Source organism: Argopecten irradians, chromosome 1 (assembly GCF_041381155.1).
Source record: "Argopecten irradians isolate NY chromosome 1, Ai_NY, whole genome shotgun sequence".
Classification (NCBI taxonomy): Eukaryota; Metazoa; Mollusca; class Bivalvia; order Pectinida; family Pectinidae; genus Argopecten; species Argopecten irradians.
Window position 1 is genome coordinate 10,664,422 of NC_091134.1, and position 17,742 is coordinate 10,682,163.

General features: G+C 36.0%; 1 protein-coding gene across 5 annotated transcripts in view; it reads right to left on the reverse strand.

Moving 5' to 3' along the window:
- Positions 1 to 17,742, reverse strand: part of LOC138317338 (basement membrane-specific heparan sulfate proteoglycan core protein-like) — a 144,911-nt gene that overhangs the window by 90,942 nt on the left and 36,227 nt on the right. For all 5 annotated transcript variants that reach the window (XM_069258965.1, XM_069258957.1, XM_069258948.1 and 2 more), the window contains exons 3-4: positions 8,564 to 8,729; positions 5,338 to 5,489 (exon numbers count right to left, since the gene is read on the reverse strand). In XM_069258965.1, the coding sequence (XP_069115066.1) occupies positions 5,338 to 5,489; positions 8,564 to 8,729 (318 nt within the window). The remainder of the gene's footprint in view (positions 1 to 5,337; positions 5,490 to 8,563; positions 8,730 to 17,742) is intronic.

The window sequence follows — 17,742 nt, forward strand, 5'->3', positions numbered from 1 at the left end:
AGCTTGGTGCAAGATCGTTAGTGAAAAATAAAACTACAGCTAACCTTCGAATACAGTAATTAACTTCTTTTTCTTCATATCGAATCATTTTTTGTCATGATCTTAGAATCATTCGTTCATTTCATAGCAATTCAATGTTATGCAACAAAAGACTTAAATAATACAAAGCAATATGGGTGCATTTTAAGCACTGCCAAAACATTTATATTCCAAATTTCCCTTCTACCACCAAATTATATCTGTCAGTATAGTTTGATGATTGTGCTCTGACTTTTTCTGTAAAATTACAACAGGTGCCCTTTCAAATCAATTATCATGTCTTTTTCACAACGCAAATTGCTCCGACTTTGGTTTTTAATTTGACACCAAATGATGATTTAGATTATCTTAGCTAAGTGCATCTGGCAATGTACCAGTTAGTGTTCCGAGAACTCCTCACTCAAAGTCAGCCCAAACAATATAAATCATGTAATGAAACGAAACCATCATTTGGTCAAAATTACTAATCAAGAATAATCAATTTTTTCAAAAGGAATGGTAATTATTTTCTGTAATGTCGGTGACCTTGACCTTTGTAGACTTAAATGAAAATTTGCAAAATATACAATCGAAGGTGATTTTTACAGTCTCTTTATCTGAGTATGGAAATTTAAGAGACTATGCTGACATGTTATAATTCTGGATAATGCCACCCCTAAGAATGATGCCAGAGGTTTGATTAATTTGATTGGGCTTAACATCCTACCAACAGCTTTAATGGACAACAACCTCCCATGTGTGTGTTGCATGTGAATGTCTGTCTGTATGTTTTGGGAGGCTGCAGTATATTTGTGTTTTGTCTTCTTTTTGCCATTTTTAGTGTCCTATATCACAGCTGACTCATGCCAACAAAGACACTGAACAGCACACCACGCCTGCATGGTCACATTATATGTCTACAGGCCAACCAATCGTCCCGCTCCCTTTATGTTGAGTGTTAAGCAGCAGTAGAAACTCCCACTTGTACAGACTATATGGTGTGTCATAGCCAATGGACTGTTAGAGGATTAATAGAACATTATCAAATATGTCAAAAATAATTACTTAATCACTCAATGTTCAAGTGCTAGACATCCAGTAGGTAGTCACGGGCTACTCAACATCAACACTTGAGAAAAGGAAATTTAGCATGAAGCGTAAATATGCTTCGATCATCAATAAGTACATCCTCATCGCCATGTGTGTTATTTCAACATTCATCTTCCATGATTGCCAGCAAATTTGTTGATAAGTTAAACACCAAGTTCAAAAAATTACTAAGAGCTATGATTTATGTAGAAGAACTTTTGGTAGGATGATGACCAATATTCATGTTGCATCATCAGCCGCCTAATTTCACATGTTGACCCTGACCAGAACCTTTTTAACATCTATACATAGAATTGTTTTGAGTTTTAAATATCCAAGATTATTTATAGATAGGATGTGAGATAACCAGACTGATCGGTATCTCATACACTAACCATTACATACACCTCTTACATAAAATCTCTAATCAGAATTTTTCTTTCAGCAGTTGTTGGTCAATTATGCCAGCCTGATACATGTAGATAATGACGGTAATGTAAATATATATGGGTATTTCCTGCTCAATTCCTAGTCTACTCGCCACACATTACATCTCCACCTGTCAGGGAGCCTACTGTTGCCGATCCCCATACAAGATAAAACAATATGTACAGTAAGAGCATGTTAAGTACAGGTTTTAACAGCGCAATGTTAGGTCTGGGAGAATCTGTATAAATAACAATGTGTAAATCGGTCATCAAGTCTTGGGCTGCATGCTGTATAACTTAATTAACAATGTTTAGAGCTATACCTTGCATGGTAGTAAAAGGTCCTGTGGGCCTGTCCATATCATCTTATGTATAAAGAGCTTATTGACTTTGTTGGAAGACTGAATTTCATTTTTCACGTAGTCTGCCCAATATCCAGTGACTTTGCCAACGACGTAATATAACATAGAGAACATTTTTTATTGGCTAGAATTTCATTGTAACGTCAGTAATCAATAATATGACCTCAGCATTCAAGGAGATTGTCACAAAATGGCGGGCTCAGCTTGAAATTCTTAGAGTTATAAATTGTTGTAGCTAAATGAACAAATTTTTATCTTAATTTCTATTCATTTCTTAAAAGAGATTTTATGAAACTTGTCTCAAAAGTTTTAATTTTAGCTCATCAAAGCAAGGCTCCCATTTCATTGAATCTCATGTGAAAGGAACATTCATTTAAGATCCTATACATCATGATTTTTCATCATACACTCAATGAGATCTTTTTATTATTTTTTCTTTATTGTTGCTTAATGCTTGTGTTACCGCGGATTTTATTGTACCAACGAATATTTCCAAAAAATCGGTTTTCCCAAGTTTTAGTGTGGTGTCGGATCACAACAGGATACATTTACCCTATCTATATAGTACAATATCATCCCTATACATCATCAAACATTGCATAACAGCAAATTATATTTTTACTTCCGTTTCCTGCTTGTCTGGTATCTCTCTCACTATTCTCCTCATCCCTCCCACTCCCCACCATCGGTTCCCCGATCCTTGCCTCTGATCCTCTATCCCCCCTTCCCACCACAGATTCTATATCCCCCCTCCCCACCACAGATTCTATATTCCCCTACCTCTCAGACAACAGAAGACTAAATACATCCTTTCCCCTCCAACCCCAATCTCTTTGGTAACTCTGTATCTGTTATTGAACATTCCCTGTACACTGTGCAAACAAATTATCAAGGAGGAAATTCTAATAGAATTCAATTATCACTTAATTCACATGCCATAAATAACTACAATTTAAAGATTTAATAAAGCAATACATTGGAACAGCTGCTATTATTTAATAATTAGCGGGAAATGTTCATCCCTGGGTATTTTACTCAGAATGTCAGCATACATCCTCTAAATTTACACATAAATAATCTTTGATGATTTTTTTTCAATTATTTGATATGATGTACATAAAGTTTGACTACAATAAATATTTTTATCAGGCATTTTGAAATTATTTAATAAATTTCTTTACTGCATACATAATTTACTTTAAAGGGAATATTGTCTATGTATGTGACTCAGGGGGATGTGGCATGGTATATCCTATTTAGATTATATTTCGAATCGGTCTGACTGATGGCTTTTATGGGTATGGAACTCATTAGATCAAATATGGTATGTTTGTTTGTACACACTTTATTTCCATTGATGCTTAAAACATTCACAAATCAAATTATGTTGAGTGATTCATAAAGAACAAGAAATTTTTTTTTACATTCAATTTGTGCTGATTAGGCCGTCCTGAAGTAGGCAGTGCATTTGAGTCATTGCACAAATGATGAGTTTCAGAAGCTGTACCCATTATAAGTTTATTTTTTCCACAGAAATAAAGAAAATTGAGTGAAGAAAAACCTTTTTCCGACATTATTTATATGTATTTAATTACTCTTGTATGTTTAGAATTGTTCTATGTATTTGAAATCCACTTCATTTGCTACAGTGTCAACGTTGTATATATATACACATCACATGATTTGAATTATTTAAACAATTAAATATCAACATATACAGAATCTTTGGTGTTGATGCTTTATCCATTTGGCTTCGTTATTTTTTGTTTTCGTGACGATTCAAGGTACCGTAGATAAAACAATTTCACTCTTCCCTAAATTAAAAGCCTCTAGCAGGATGCCAGCATCGACCGCAGTATGTTTTCAGCTTATGCTGCATTGCAGAACATGCTGCAAATTGGTGAGGGTACAGAAGGCAAAGAAAGTACAACCTTACACACGTATTCACTAATCTAACTTGCAATGGGTGGGTGGGATTTAAGTTTATAGTGCGCATTCACTGGAATATACTACAGCACAGATATGATTCAAAAGCACAAAGACATATGTTTGATCTCACACTGGTATTTCAAGCAACACTTCATCTCCTGCCACCGTAGAAACCTCACAGGTTTGTTCAGACATTCATCTGTCGCTGTACCTAACATGTAGCCAGCAGGTAAAGGTCAAAAGTCATGTCAATGTTTGGACTATCTCTGATCTTGTTACCTGTCGACTCACCTGAAAGCTCGTTAATGAGAGTAATACACCCAAGTCTTCATTAATCAAATACACAAATCTAGATCCCTAAAACCACCACATGATCAACATGTGACGCTATTTCAGCCCACTTCTACAGCTCTGACTCAATTATCTAAAACACTTTACTCTTTTATTCATTGTGCAATTTCCCTTTAGTTCTTCTTATTAAACTCAATAAGGTTGATAGCTTAGTTATTCTATATTGCAGCTGTATATAGTTGACCCTACCAAATACTGAGTGTTTTCCTATCACAAGTCCTTTCCTTTAGAGAATGTTATGCAGTGTATGTTTAAATGAATATACATGACGCAAAGATTCACATTTAACCACTTTCAGCAATATGAACTTTGAAAAAACCTGCTGATTCTGCAAAATTATTGCGAGCTAATACTGACAGATAAAACTGTGCATTACAGTTAATTTTCTGGATTTGTTGAAGCATCTAGGTAAACCAAGTAAATGTTCCTTGAACATTCCATGGCTTTGGGTATCAGTTTTTTCCTGAAGTCTTTCTGGTAGGCTAGAGTAAAAATCCACTATCAAGTAAAGAAAATAGCTAAAGGATCTCCAAAAATATATACTTCATCCTTTTTATTGTTACTTTTACACAGAAGCAATTTTCTTTCAAAATAACTCCAAATGTATCAACGTGTAATTGAGAAACAAAGGTAAATATAACGATGTTTAGAAAGAAAATACCTTCGAGTTCAGTGTGCTACCATGACAGTACTTATCTATCAAACGTTTGGCACTATAATCCTGGTCCGAACTATCTGTCTCTAAAAACCATTTTGGCTAGACCGACAATATAAGAATGTCTAAACTAATAGACAGACATATCACTATAGGACACATCCTTGCAATAGAAGCATTTTGATGTTTATGTAATCTTTGATATAGTGGACATAATATTGAGACATAATATGTATGGACATCAATTTTTGCCCCTCGGATGCATGAAAATAAATGAGAAAGCATTATTTATAAAAGAAATTGATTTTCCTTGAAAGTAATTTTTTTTCAAAAATCAAACATCATCAAAGCTGAACATTTACAACCAGAAGCAGACATCAGAAACAACTGTCAACAAATATGGTTTAAATTCTGTAAAAGAAAATCAGCATTTCTTTAAGCAAAACTGGATGTGGTAAAGTTCCTGAAAATTTAGATATAAATGAAGTATGAAAACGAGACTTACCTTGCAAGGGTCTGAAGTTGAATCCCACGGGGCTAACACGATATGGAGCTATACTTCCACTGTTTACCGCACTTAATAACGTGTTATATAACTGCATACGGTCATAATTCCCTTCCGTAACAAGGTCAAAGGTTACAACCAAAGATCCGGGACTGAAAAGTACGAAAATAAAAAATCTTAGACGGAGAATTTCTTCCCACATGTTGAGTCCCCAAAAATGTCACTGTGTGTGCATCCCAGTGCTGAACAGTGCTAGGCAGTGACTATACGACAAGTTTTTTATGTAGCGTGTATTAAATGTGTGATCTCGAATTCATCCCCCTTAGCTACTGTTCAGGGATAGAAAGAATTATGAGTAATGTCCGTCGTTTCTCCAACCTGCTTGAGGTGCTAAGCCCGTCTGCTCCTCTAGAAGGACACACATAACACTAACATATATAACATCATTGAGAAATTACTATAAACACCAGTCACTTATCTCCAAAAGCTTAATAATGGTTCATATCTGTCCTTTAAAACCCTGGCTAGTTTTTTTAGAATTTAAATTACATCAAGTTATATTTTATTTGATGGGCAGATAGCACTTAAATCGGAGCGTTTGAAATGTCAGTCAATTAGCCAAAGGACACTTCTAACATGCAAGCTGGCCATTTGTCCCTCCGACTATCCTGGTATAATATCAGGAAGATCTCACTGGAGATGTTAGACAGATCATTTGATCCCAGCCTAAACAATACTGAATGGAAATGAAAACCGTTATCGCAAAGTGAAACCATTTTTTCTTCAAAGAATGTAGCCTTAATGAGTAAAAAACAGCGTTTGATCCTACGAAAGCTCTTTAAGTTTATATTGTGAAGCTCGGTTTTGTTTACAAATGGGAAAATCCTATATCTTTTCTCAACAGGGTTAGGTGTTCAGTTTTATGCCACAGTCAAAGATGATAGTAGGAAATTAAATCTCGCTCATTTCAAATGTATTTAAAGACCTTTGTTTGATCATTGTTTGCATGTAACTCATCCCCTTTTCAGGTAACTAAAATGTGTGGCCCGATATTCATTTTGTTGTTGTCCACCTCATAAACAAACCACCAATCTGTCTGACAGAGGTCAAAGTGAGGCAATGGTCACATTCTACGATATGACCTTACATTGACTTTAGTTAAACTTCTTCATTTATGGGAAAGAAGACTTCAGAAAACAGGTTGTTTTTAAGGCTCTGATGAAGAAAATTTAATGCTACGGTGCAGTGGTAATGTTATTGATAATTATGGTGATTATGATATACCTACTTAAAGATTATAGTAACGCATATTGATGTAAATGTATTCTTTGCCAGCAATGTTTTGCCTTTATTTTTTGGATACAACAAAACAAGTATGAATAAGACAATATGAACATCCTAACACTTTCTTTATTTTTTTTTTTTTTTTTTTTTTTCCCTTTTTTTTCCTTTTTCTTCAAATTAATGCATGGCTTAATTACTTTCTTAATGTGTTTTTTGGAAACACAATTAAAAATCCAAAATTCTTTCACCACACTTGCTGGGTCTAATATGGAACATGTACATACAAGTTTGTCAGGGTGTGAAATGTATGTTATATCCATCAGTTTATAAATGGGATTTTTTTGTAGTTAATGATTGATTTAGGCTTTGTTAGTTTAACTTCCTATTAACAGTACTAGTCAGGATCATTTACGGACGTGCCATGTTTGCTGGGGTGGAGAAACACCGGAATTTCAAAAGAAAAAACACCATCCAACGATCAGTACCTGCATGCAACTGTCCAACATGGGGTTCAAACTCATAACCCAGAAAAGGTGGGTTTATGGTACTTTGTTGGGATATCTTAACCACTTGGCCACCGCAGCCCCTGTGAACACTTCCATGATGAAGACAGAATTTCAATCTTTTTATTGGGTAATAATATTGATCTCAATTTAAATTTCTATAAGAAAATTATATGTTTTTTGGGGTTTTTTTCCAAGATAAGCTAGGAAAACATTAGCCCTGTCTTACTGTTTTTGGAATCCTATGTCACTGTGGTATGTCTAACTGCCTATAAAACTGTTTGAAGTTCACACAGTTCTCCTTTCCACATCTCCTTATTCGATATAAGTTTACAATTGTGTGATTACATTATACCAAATATTTCAACTTTCAAAATGCTTGCTGTGTTAAACTTTCTTATCATTACAGAGTCAATCTTCTGTGATTTTACACTTTTCAAAAATGTATAGTCTGTTTCTATTTTATTTTATTTTCCATATCAGTTTTAGTATTCCTGACAAGTACACCATATATTCTATAAAAGTGGCTATTTCTGCTCCTGCTTAGTGCTCAACACACTGGGAGTGGGACGCCTGGTTCGCCCGTTGTCTGTATAATGTAACCAGGCGAGGACTGTGCTGTTCACTGTCTTTGGTGACATACTTCAGTGACATCGCACTTCAAAATGGCCGAGAATCAAGGAGAAACAACAGGAATATACTGCAGAATTCCAAAACAGAGATATTCACACACTCACACATTGCCTACAGGGGAATTAAGGCGTGCTTCAATGACCCTTAGCTTTTAATAGGACATTATAAGCCAAATCAACCAACCTATGAGATTATAAAATCCAGAATCTAGATGGTCAAAACTGCTTACAGAAAACCCCCATGGAAAATTTTACAGGGAATCCCACTGGGATAATTGGGCGGGATTCCCAGTCTATCCCATCGGGACTAGCTGAATCATTTTCATGTGTCTAGTCATTTGTACTTAATTCAAAACAATACCTATCGTATTTGACCCAATTAGCGCCCCCATCCCTATAAGGGCCCTTCCCCCTTTTTTAGGCTTCAACTTTATTTACTGTGAATTAAATGCTGACTGAAAATATGAAAACTGTGTTGGGTTTTTTACTGATTTCTTTTGCAAATTGATTTATGGCTTATTTTGTAGATTGATTTTATGAAATTTTATGAATTGTTTCTGTTAAGTGCCCCTGATTTACTTAATTTCTTAAATGCCCTTGGCACTAATTGGGTCAAATACCCTACATGTAGCTACATGTTATGACGAAATGTCCTTTTCATTTGATATTAGACAGATGGTTAAAATGCAATCAAACAAAAAGTCGGGGAAGCAGACAGGCCAGCAGAATGTTTAGGACTTTTAGCCTATAGGTTCCAATCACAGTAAGGTAGATGGTAGAAAAAATGGTTTGAGATGTGAATTGTACCTGAATTTGATGACCACAGCAAACTGGTCCCCATCCACATTCCTGAATAGGTTCTCAATGGCCTGTGAGATTGGATTGGCTAGTTTGGTGAAGGCTGCACTGCCGCTAACTTCCAGCGCAGTGTCATAGACCAAATCAGTAAAATTTATAGATACCCGGTAATATTCTGCAAGATAAAAGACACACTTTTTAGAAACAGGCAATATATGGTAGAAATCATGTCAAACTGAAAAGGTCAGAGGTGTTGTGGGAGATAAAGATGTGTTCAGAAGTAAAACATAACAATTTACATACCAATAGAAGAAATGATGTACAGTACATAGCACAGTTACAATAATATTCATTTAGGTACAGTAAAAAATCCAAACTATCAATCTTACAAAATGTTTCACTTTTTAATACTTCTCATGTACATGGAAAAACAGATAGCTATAAACATATGATTATTTGTATAAGAAATATGAAAACCATCATTTCGAAAAATTATTATCAGAAGCTTTGTCGCTACTAAAACAAACAAAATAGAAACTATAGTAAATTGTAATTAGGATAGGGAAAAACAGTTCCAGTACTGTATAGATATTAAACATAAATAAAAACTAAGTTAACTTTGCTTTATTCCAACATACAGTGAGGCATCATAAATTTCCATATTAAATAATGAGGTTATTCCAAGCACTACCTGACACCACTATTACAGAGTATCCATGTGACGTTTTTACGATATTGGCCAGATTTTAAGGGTAAATATTGATGCCTGGTGTGTTCCCTACCAGACATAAACAACACCAGCTGATTACCAAGGAAAGTCACACATGTCGACCACACCGTCTGGTAGCCTGCAGGGTGACGTAATGTTCTCGCAGACACGCCTTGCACGTGAAATGCACATGTAAGTGGCCACGACAAAAAACAGACTCGTGCATACATGTTTCAGGTTTGTTCTATGGACTAAATTTCCTTCTGATCAATTAAATTTATTTATCCTTCAAATTTGGATCCCTAATTTTCAAAAAAGGGAAAAAACAAATTATCTGCATCAAACACAATCATAAAACTGGAGAACCCTACCCCGGTACTTTAAATACCGGTATCCACTTTTTATTTGCAATGTTCGTTTTCTGTCCTAAATAAACAGACAGAATTAGCTGTATTATTATTTTGTAAGGTTTCTGAGATGGAGGAAAGTCCAGAGTATCAGGAGAAAAACCACAAACCACAAACCACACATCTGACAACTACCCAACACAGTTCTAGGGGTGTATGTAATCTTGGAAACTTTGATCCAGCCCAAAATACTAGTTAGCATGTGATCATATGGTGATTTGTTCCTTCAGAATGTGGGAACCCTTCAGTTCAAGAAAACAACATAACTAATAGATGAAAATTGAAAGGGTTTCAAAGTATGGTTGTTAATGATCTGTTTTGTACTGTTGTTTGATAGATTGTACAATCAAAGTCAGAGTATAAATAGAATAACAAGAGCCATCCCCAGCCTATTACTGAAGAAGCCATTATTGTAGCATTGCAAGCTACTAACAGTCCAAAAACTCTTTTCTCTCTCTTGGCAAGAGAGAGATCTGTTCTGAAAACTAGAAATGCCTGAAAGCCATAAATCCCCACATACCATACACACATACAGGTGGGATATGATACTCTACTGAACCATTCACAGTATTATATCGCTTCCTTTTTCCTACTGGATTCTCCACTTTCTCATTATATACCTTGAGCTACTGCTTTCCTAGTTCAATCAGCTGTCTGCTGTCTCAGAAAAGTCTTCGAGCATTTAATGTGTTTAATTAAAACAAATTAAAACAAATTGTTTCTTGGATATTAGACAATATATTCTAATAGAGATAGCCTGCTGTAAATTAGGTTGTTTTTTCTGTAATCTTTAAGGAGAAATTAGAAATCTGTCAATTATACATTGAGGTCTAGCGAACTACTTCCTAAACTCCTAATTTCCTGTACATGTACATCTATAAGCCCCATGCTATGAGAGATTTTGCACGTAACAAATAATTAGAAAGTTACACCTAAGAACTTTGACTGCTGGTGAAAATCAATTAAAAAAGAAAGTAGAATTCTCTAGCCATCTATTTGTGATGCATGCAGTGCAAGTGAATTATATGTTAGTCTTTTGTGACAGCTTTATTTGTACAATAAACAGCACATAATACCCAGTGGATAAGACTTTATATATAATCCAGATAGCAGCTAAATAACATTGCAAATGTCCTTGGTTGGTGCTAAGGAAATCCGCTCCGTCCCTTTCTTTTATTGACTATATAAACCTGATTTGCATAAATTGTAATGTTCCGAAAGTTTCTAAAGTTGATGAGATGCTCTGATACAAGCATTTGTATGATATGACACTTGAAGTTTATAGATAAAGCAAGTGTGTTTAGCACTGTCTAATGTTAATGGTGTTAATTCACAGTAGAATTTCACTCACAGGTATCCTTATTATTTGTTTTTAAAAGGTTGGTCTCACTAAATCATGGCAAAGCTATTCAACATGATAAGACAGTGACTTCCGGTGCACAAATGGAATTTGCACATCGTGGAAGCACACAGACTCCAAATCGACAACGACAAATAATACTGCGAGAGTATGCTCGAAATAAAAAAAAAACTTTCCTCCACTTGTTTATGATTCATTAGAAGGTTAGTGGGATACTGTAGACAGTCCACAGACTACACCAGTTCAGAACGGTTCCCTAGAACATTAAACAGCATGCGATTTAATCCTCTTCCCTAACATTCAATTTTGTTGGGTTTCAAAGCCTCTGCAGGAGCAATGAACATTCAGATACCTCTGTGTGTTTGATTACAACCTGATCCTGATAAACAGACCCTCCTACACAGATATACCACCTTGTAACTAATAACTACCCCTGTCTACAGTGAACCCTGTCTTAGTGACCACCTCTATATAACGACCACCTAACTAATAAGACCCATTTTCTTGGGAGTCCCAATTCCAACATAATTTGACCTATGCATCAGATCACTTGATTCAAAAGACCATTTTTTCCCTATGTCCCTTGAATGGTCTTTATAGACAAGTTGTAGCTGTACATAGGTCCTGATATGAGTGTTTTCATAAAGTTTTCTTTAAAGGAGTCATGTAAATTTCCATTTTTCATTAACCTTAATTTGGCATGCAAAATTCTAAAAAAATGAAAACGAGAGAGGAGATATGTCTCTGCTGAATCAGCTGGCTGGGTTCCCCCCCCCCCCCCCCCCCAAGAAATATGAATATGTCAATATGTCTCTGGTGTCGGAAAAGTCAGTGGATAACATAGTATGCCTCACTTGATTACAATAAGCTTCCCTTCCCCCTCATATCAGCAGTCTGAATGAAGATACCCCACTATTATTTAGCGTAAGTTTTGGTAACAGCTTTGATAAGGATGTCCTTTTAGGTAAGGCTATCAGACAAAACAAGAAAATACAATATACATTGAAATTTGAATTTCTCAACATTGATATTACTAACACCAGAAACTTCAACCCACAGTCCTCAGCACTTCTAATACATAACAACAATATATTTATGTGATCATAAATTGCAGACTGTAATAGCTGAAACAGACTTAATGACAAATAAAAACATGGCACTTGTTTCCGTTAGGAGTAACCCATGTTATAATATATCGCACTAAGTGCCAATCTGTCAGAAATTAACTTTGTCCTGAGTTAACTTTATATACACTAATAGAGTACTTCTCATGTCGAGCAGAAATGCTTTTAACAGCCTTAATTTAAAAACACTTCCACTTTACAACTGGATATTAAGTAAAAAAAAATCAAATTCATCCCCAAATGACTCTACTAATAGACAAATCATTTAAACGTAAAAATAACACAAAATGTTGCAGCGAATTTGTCTTCTTATAATTGACTATGAGTCAAATTTTAATCATATCATCATATAAAGTCACTTAAAAACATTTTATGCCAAATAATATAATGTCTGTCATTAAATGAGGTAAATAGGGAGAAAAATAATGCTGTTATAGGGCTATCATAATCATAAATTTAATTCAAAAGAAAAATAATGTGTTCTTAGAGAAATACTGGGCTGCAAAATCATATCTATATTCGATGTCAACTTTTTTCTGGGGTGTCATATGCCAGGAATACCAGAAACCTTAAGATAGTGTTGAATGCACCATGAGCTAAGAATTTCTTTATCTCAATGACTCAATGAAAATACAGAGTATACAGTACAGTCTTAAAGGGAACCATATTGTAGCAGAAAATAGGCCTAAATACCAGACATATATAACATCTGTACATATACACACTCTTAAACATATGGTTATAGATACAGAATAACGTTTTACGCAATCTCTGTTTGTACATTCCAAAAATATCCAAACACCAGCAAAATCATAAGGTAGATTGAAGTAATTAGCTACATATGAAATCGGCAGAAAAATGAAACACCACAAAGGCATTGTTTTCTGTGCTTCAGCAGCTGTGAAATATGTTCCACAACAACTGTATACATTTCAATGGTGCACATATCAATGCTTATTTGCAGTTAGGCAATGCGAGGTTTACTGGAGTGCGAGAACTGAAGCTATACTTACAGTAACAAGTTATTCACATTAACTGTAGTCATTGTCATAATTACAATTTACCAGAAATACTAGCAAAAATGTAAACTGTACTTCACCAGTATATCATATCGTATACTAAAATGGGTCTGCACAAGATACAAACATTATCATGATCATGATACAGCCTTTATCGAGCCCTCCTTTGTGTTGTGCTCATTTCATGTCCTGCCAGAATTTCATATAACACATTATTTTACATCACATATTCTCTACCAAATGCATTGCAACATCTCATATTGTTTGTGCAACAGAAAGGGAATGCTAATTTTTCAAAATGTGCGATTTGCTGACCTTGAAGACCACTGCCTTTCAGTCTTAAATCGATAAAATGGAGCTAAAAATTACATTAACAAAATATCTAATCATCCTGTTTTTTTAGCACAAAAACACCAAAAAAATGCTGAAAAACTCATCATATTTACAATCAGTGACTTATTAACTTATGATCGATGGACTGGTAATTTGGTCTCTGTGGGTTAATTAATTGGTAATTTGTCTAATTAACAGTGTAAAAACAACACTAATAAACATATATAATATCACAAAACACATGGGGTGTAATGTGACAGGATCAAGTCATCAACATCAGACTCAGTGTAATGTGACAGGATCAAGTCATCAACATCAGACTCAGTGTAATGTGACAGGATCAAGTCATCAACATCAGACTCAGTGTAATGTGACAGGATCAAGTCATCAACATCAGACTCAGTGTAATGTGACAGGATCGAGTCATCAACATCAGACCCAGTGTAATGTGACAGGATCGAGTCATCAACATCAGACTCAGTGTAATGTGACAGGATCAAGTCATCAACATCAGACTCAGTGTAATGTGACAGGATCAAGTCATCAACATCAGACTCAGTGTAATGTGACAGGATCGAGTCATCAACATCAGACTCAGTGTAATGTGACAGGATCAAGTCATCAACATCAGACCCAGTGTAATGTGACAGGATCAAGTCATCAACATCAGACTCAGTGTAATGTGACAGGATCGAGTCATCAACATCAGACTCAGTGTAATGTGACAGGATCAAGTCATCAACATCAGACTCAGTGTAATGTGACAGGATCAAGTCATCAACATCAGACTCAGTGTAATGTGACAGGATCGAGTCATCAACATCAGACTCAGTGTAATGTGACAGGATCAAGTCATCAACATCAGACTCAGTGTAATGTGACAGGATCAAGTCATCAACATCAGACTCAGTGTAATGTGACAGGATCAAGTCATCAACATCAGACTCAGTGTAATGTGACAGGATCAAGTCATCAACATCAGACTCAGTGTAATGTGACAGGATCAAGTCATCAACATCAGACTCAGTGTAATGTGACAGGATCGAGTCATCAACATCAGACTCAGTGTAATGTGACAGGATCGAGTCATCAACATCAGACTCAGTGTAATGTGACAGGATCGAGTCATCAACATCAGACTCAGTGTAATGTGACAGGATCGAGTCATCAACATCAGACTCAGTGTAATGTGACAGGATCAAGTCATCAACATCAGACTCAGTGTAATGTGACAGGATCGAGTCATCAACATCAGACTCAGTGTAATGTGACAGGATCAAGTCATCAACATCAGACTCCAGTGTAATGTGACAGGATCGAGTCATCAACATCAGATCAGTGTAATGTGACAGGATCGAGTCATCAACATCAGACTCAGTGTAATGTGACAGACAGATCGAAGTCATCAACATCAGACCAGTGTAATGTGACAGGATCAAGTCATCAGTGTAATGTGACAGGATCAAGTCATCAACATCAGACTCAGTGTAATGTGGACAGATCAAGTGACAGGATCAATCATCAACATCAGACTCAGTGTAATGTGACAGGATCAAGTGACGGATCAGTCATCAACATCAGACTCAGTGTATGGACAGGATCGAGTCATCAACATCAGACCAGTGTAATGTGACAGGATCGAGTCATCAACATCAGACTCAGTGTAATGTGACAGGATCGAGTCATCAACATCAGACTCAGTGTAATGTGACAGGATCAGAGTCATCAACATCAGACCAGTGTAATGTGACAGGATCGAGTCATCAACATCAGACCCAGTGTAATGTGACAGGATCGATCATCAACATCAGACTCAGTGTAATGTGACAGGATCGAGTCATCAACATCAGACTCAGTGTAATGTGACAGGATCGAGTCATCAACATCAGACTCAGTGTAATGTGACAGGATCGAGTCATCAACATCAGACTCAGTGTAATGTGACAGGATCAAGTCATCAACATCAGACTCAGTGTAATGTGACAGGATCGAGTCATCAACATCAGACTCAGTGTAATGTGACAGGATCGAGTCATCAACATCAGACTCAGTGTAATGTGACAGGATCGAGTCATCAACATCAGACTCAGTGTAATGTGACAGGATCGAGTCATCAACATCAGACTCAGTGTAATGTGACAGGATCGAGTCATCAACATCAGACTCAGTGTAATGTGACAGGATCGAGTCATCAACATCAGACTCAGTGTAATGTGACAGGATCGAGTCATCAACATCAGACTCAGTGTAATGTGACAGGATCGAGTCATCAACATCAGACTCAGTGTAATGTGACAGGATCGAGTCATCAACATCAGACTCAGTGTAATGTGACAGGATCGAGTCATCAACATCAGACTCAGTGTAATGTGACAGGATCGAGTCATCAACATCAGACTCAGTGTAATGTGACAGGATCGAGTCATCAACAACAGACCCAGTGTTTATATATAGAGTTAATACCATGACTTGTTTTTAACCATACATAGGTCATTCAGATCAACAAGGTCATGATTACACATCACTTTTTTCTACTCCAATCATGTAGTAGGTGGCAGCAAAGTCAAGGTCATATCAGATGAAAAAGGTCAAGGCTGCACTGGACATCATGTCACTCTTGTCGAACCCTAACATATGGGTTTAGCTCAATGTCATATTTCACCAACAAGGTCAAAGTTAAATTAAAGTGATTTCTATTAAAGTTCCACCCTGAATTTATGAGACAAAGTAAGTTCAAGGTCAAAAGTTACATTTTTCTAGTCATTAATCTTCTCTGACCATAGACTGTGGGGTCCAGCAAGCTCTGAAGAGGATCTTCGATTCAGGCTGACAAGTTCAAGGTTACAATGGCAAACCTAAAGTTTCAGTCAAACTCTTCTAATGTTGATCATTTTAACAACATCTATACTGCAGTTCTTGTAATCAAACTCTCAAACACATAAAAAGGTTTAACAACATCTCCACAATCATATATCAACAAACTTGATTTGTTTTCTATCTATGAGGGTTCTTTTGCCAGAGAAGACTGGTCCACCTTTCTAGTCTCTAACACAATCTACAACCATGTACCTATACCAAAGGTACTATAAATCTATGTATATTATCCCTCTCAGTACACTATACAAAATATAGCTATCATAAATCTGAGCCCGCTCTCCTCCAGTAGACAGTGTGGGGGTCTCTGACCTTCTGGATTCCTCCTTGCTTTCCCTTTATCCCTCTCACACTGCACAGTATCTAATTCTAATTCCACTGCATACATAATTATCAGTCTTTAAATGTCTGTAGTTACACAGAATTGTCCTCTCCCATCCCTGCCACCATATATCAAAGTGTGAAAGGACAGCCATGACCCCACACCCTCCCCCTCCCCTTGTCATGGAGAGGGCATGGAAATTATAAACAAGATTCTTTGATAAATACAAAATTATTAGTGTAATTGAATTATCCACTCTCCTTTTCTAGGAATATAGAATTTATTTGGATATAACATTGAATGAAAAAACACCATAAACTTTCTAAAATTAATGCGGGGAGTAACTTTTCAGGAATCTCTCTTACCTGGTACTATCTATGCAATGGTTATTATGACTCTTAGTCTATAAAGTGTTTGAATCCTTTAATATAACACAAGGCTAGATCTCCTGCTCAGTTCAATTTTCATGACGAAAGGTTCTCCAAAGGATTTAGATAATGGTAATTAGGTCAAAATGAGCGTTATCTACTGACATCTTAAAAAGACCATGCTTGCAAGCATAAATTAACATTTTGAAGCAGACCTGTTGGAAGCATTTTTCATTCTATGTACAGATCAAAAAAGTCATAAATTTTACAACAACAGTAGATTATTATAAATTCAAGAACGGCAGATACAAAGAATGTATCTCACTTTTAAAAGTTCAGAAATTGGTAGGAAATACTCATCAAAAAACAATTTCCTATGGCCAAACTGTAATATTGAGCATTAATAAATTCGAAATGTTGGGGGAAGGGTGGATATAGGTTTATTGGTCAACAAGGGAGAAATGTTGGAGTTGTAAAATAGCCATTTAGGTGGAAGGATAATATAAATCTCCCAGGTAACATGATGGCAACACCACAACCAAAGGGGAGGTAACCACGTCACTCCAACACCTGTAATTTATTTCTACTAAGCACCAGTTACCTGTTACTGTCAGACCTACAAAAAGAACAAGTAACAAATGTGTCTACCAGTCGCACGAATACGGTCAAGGC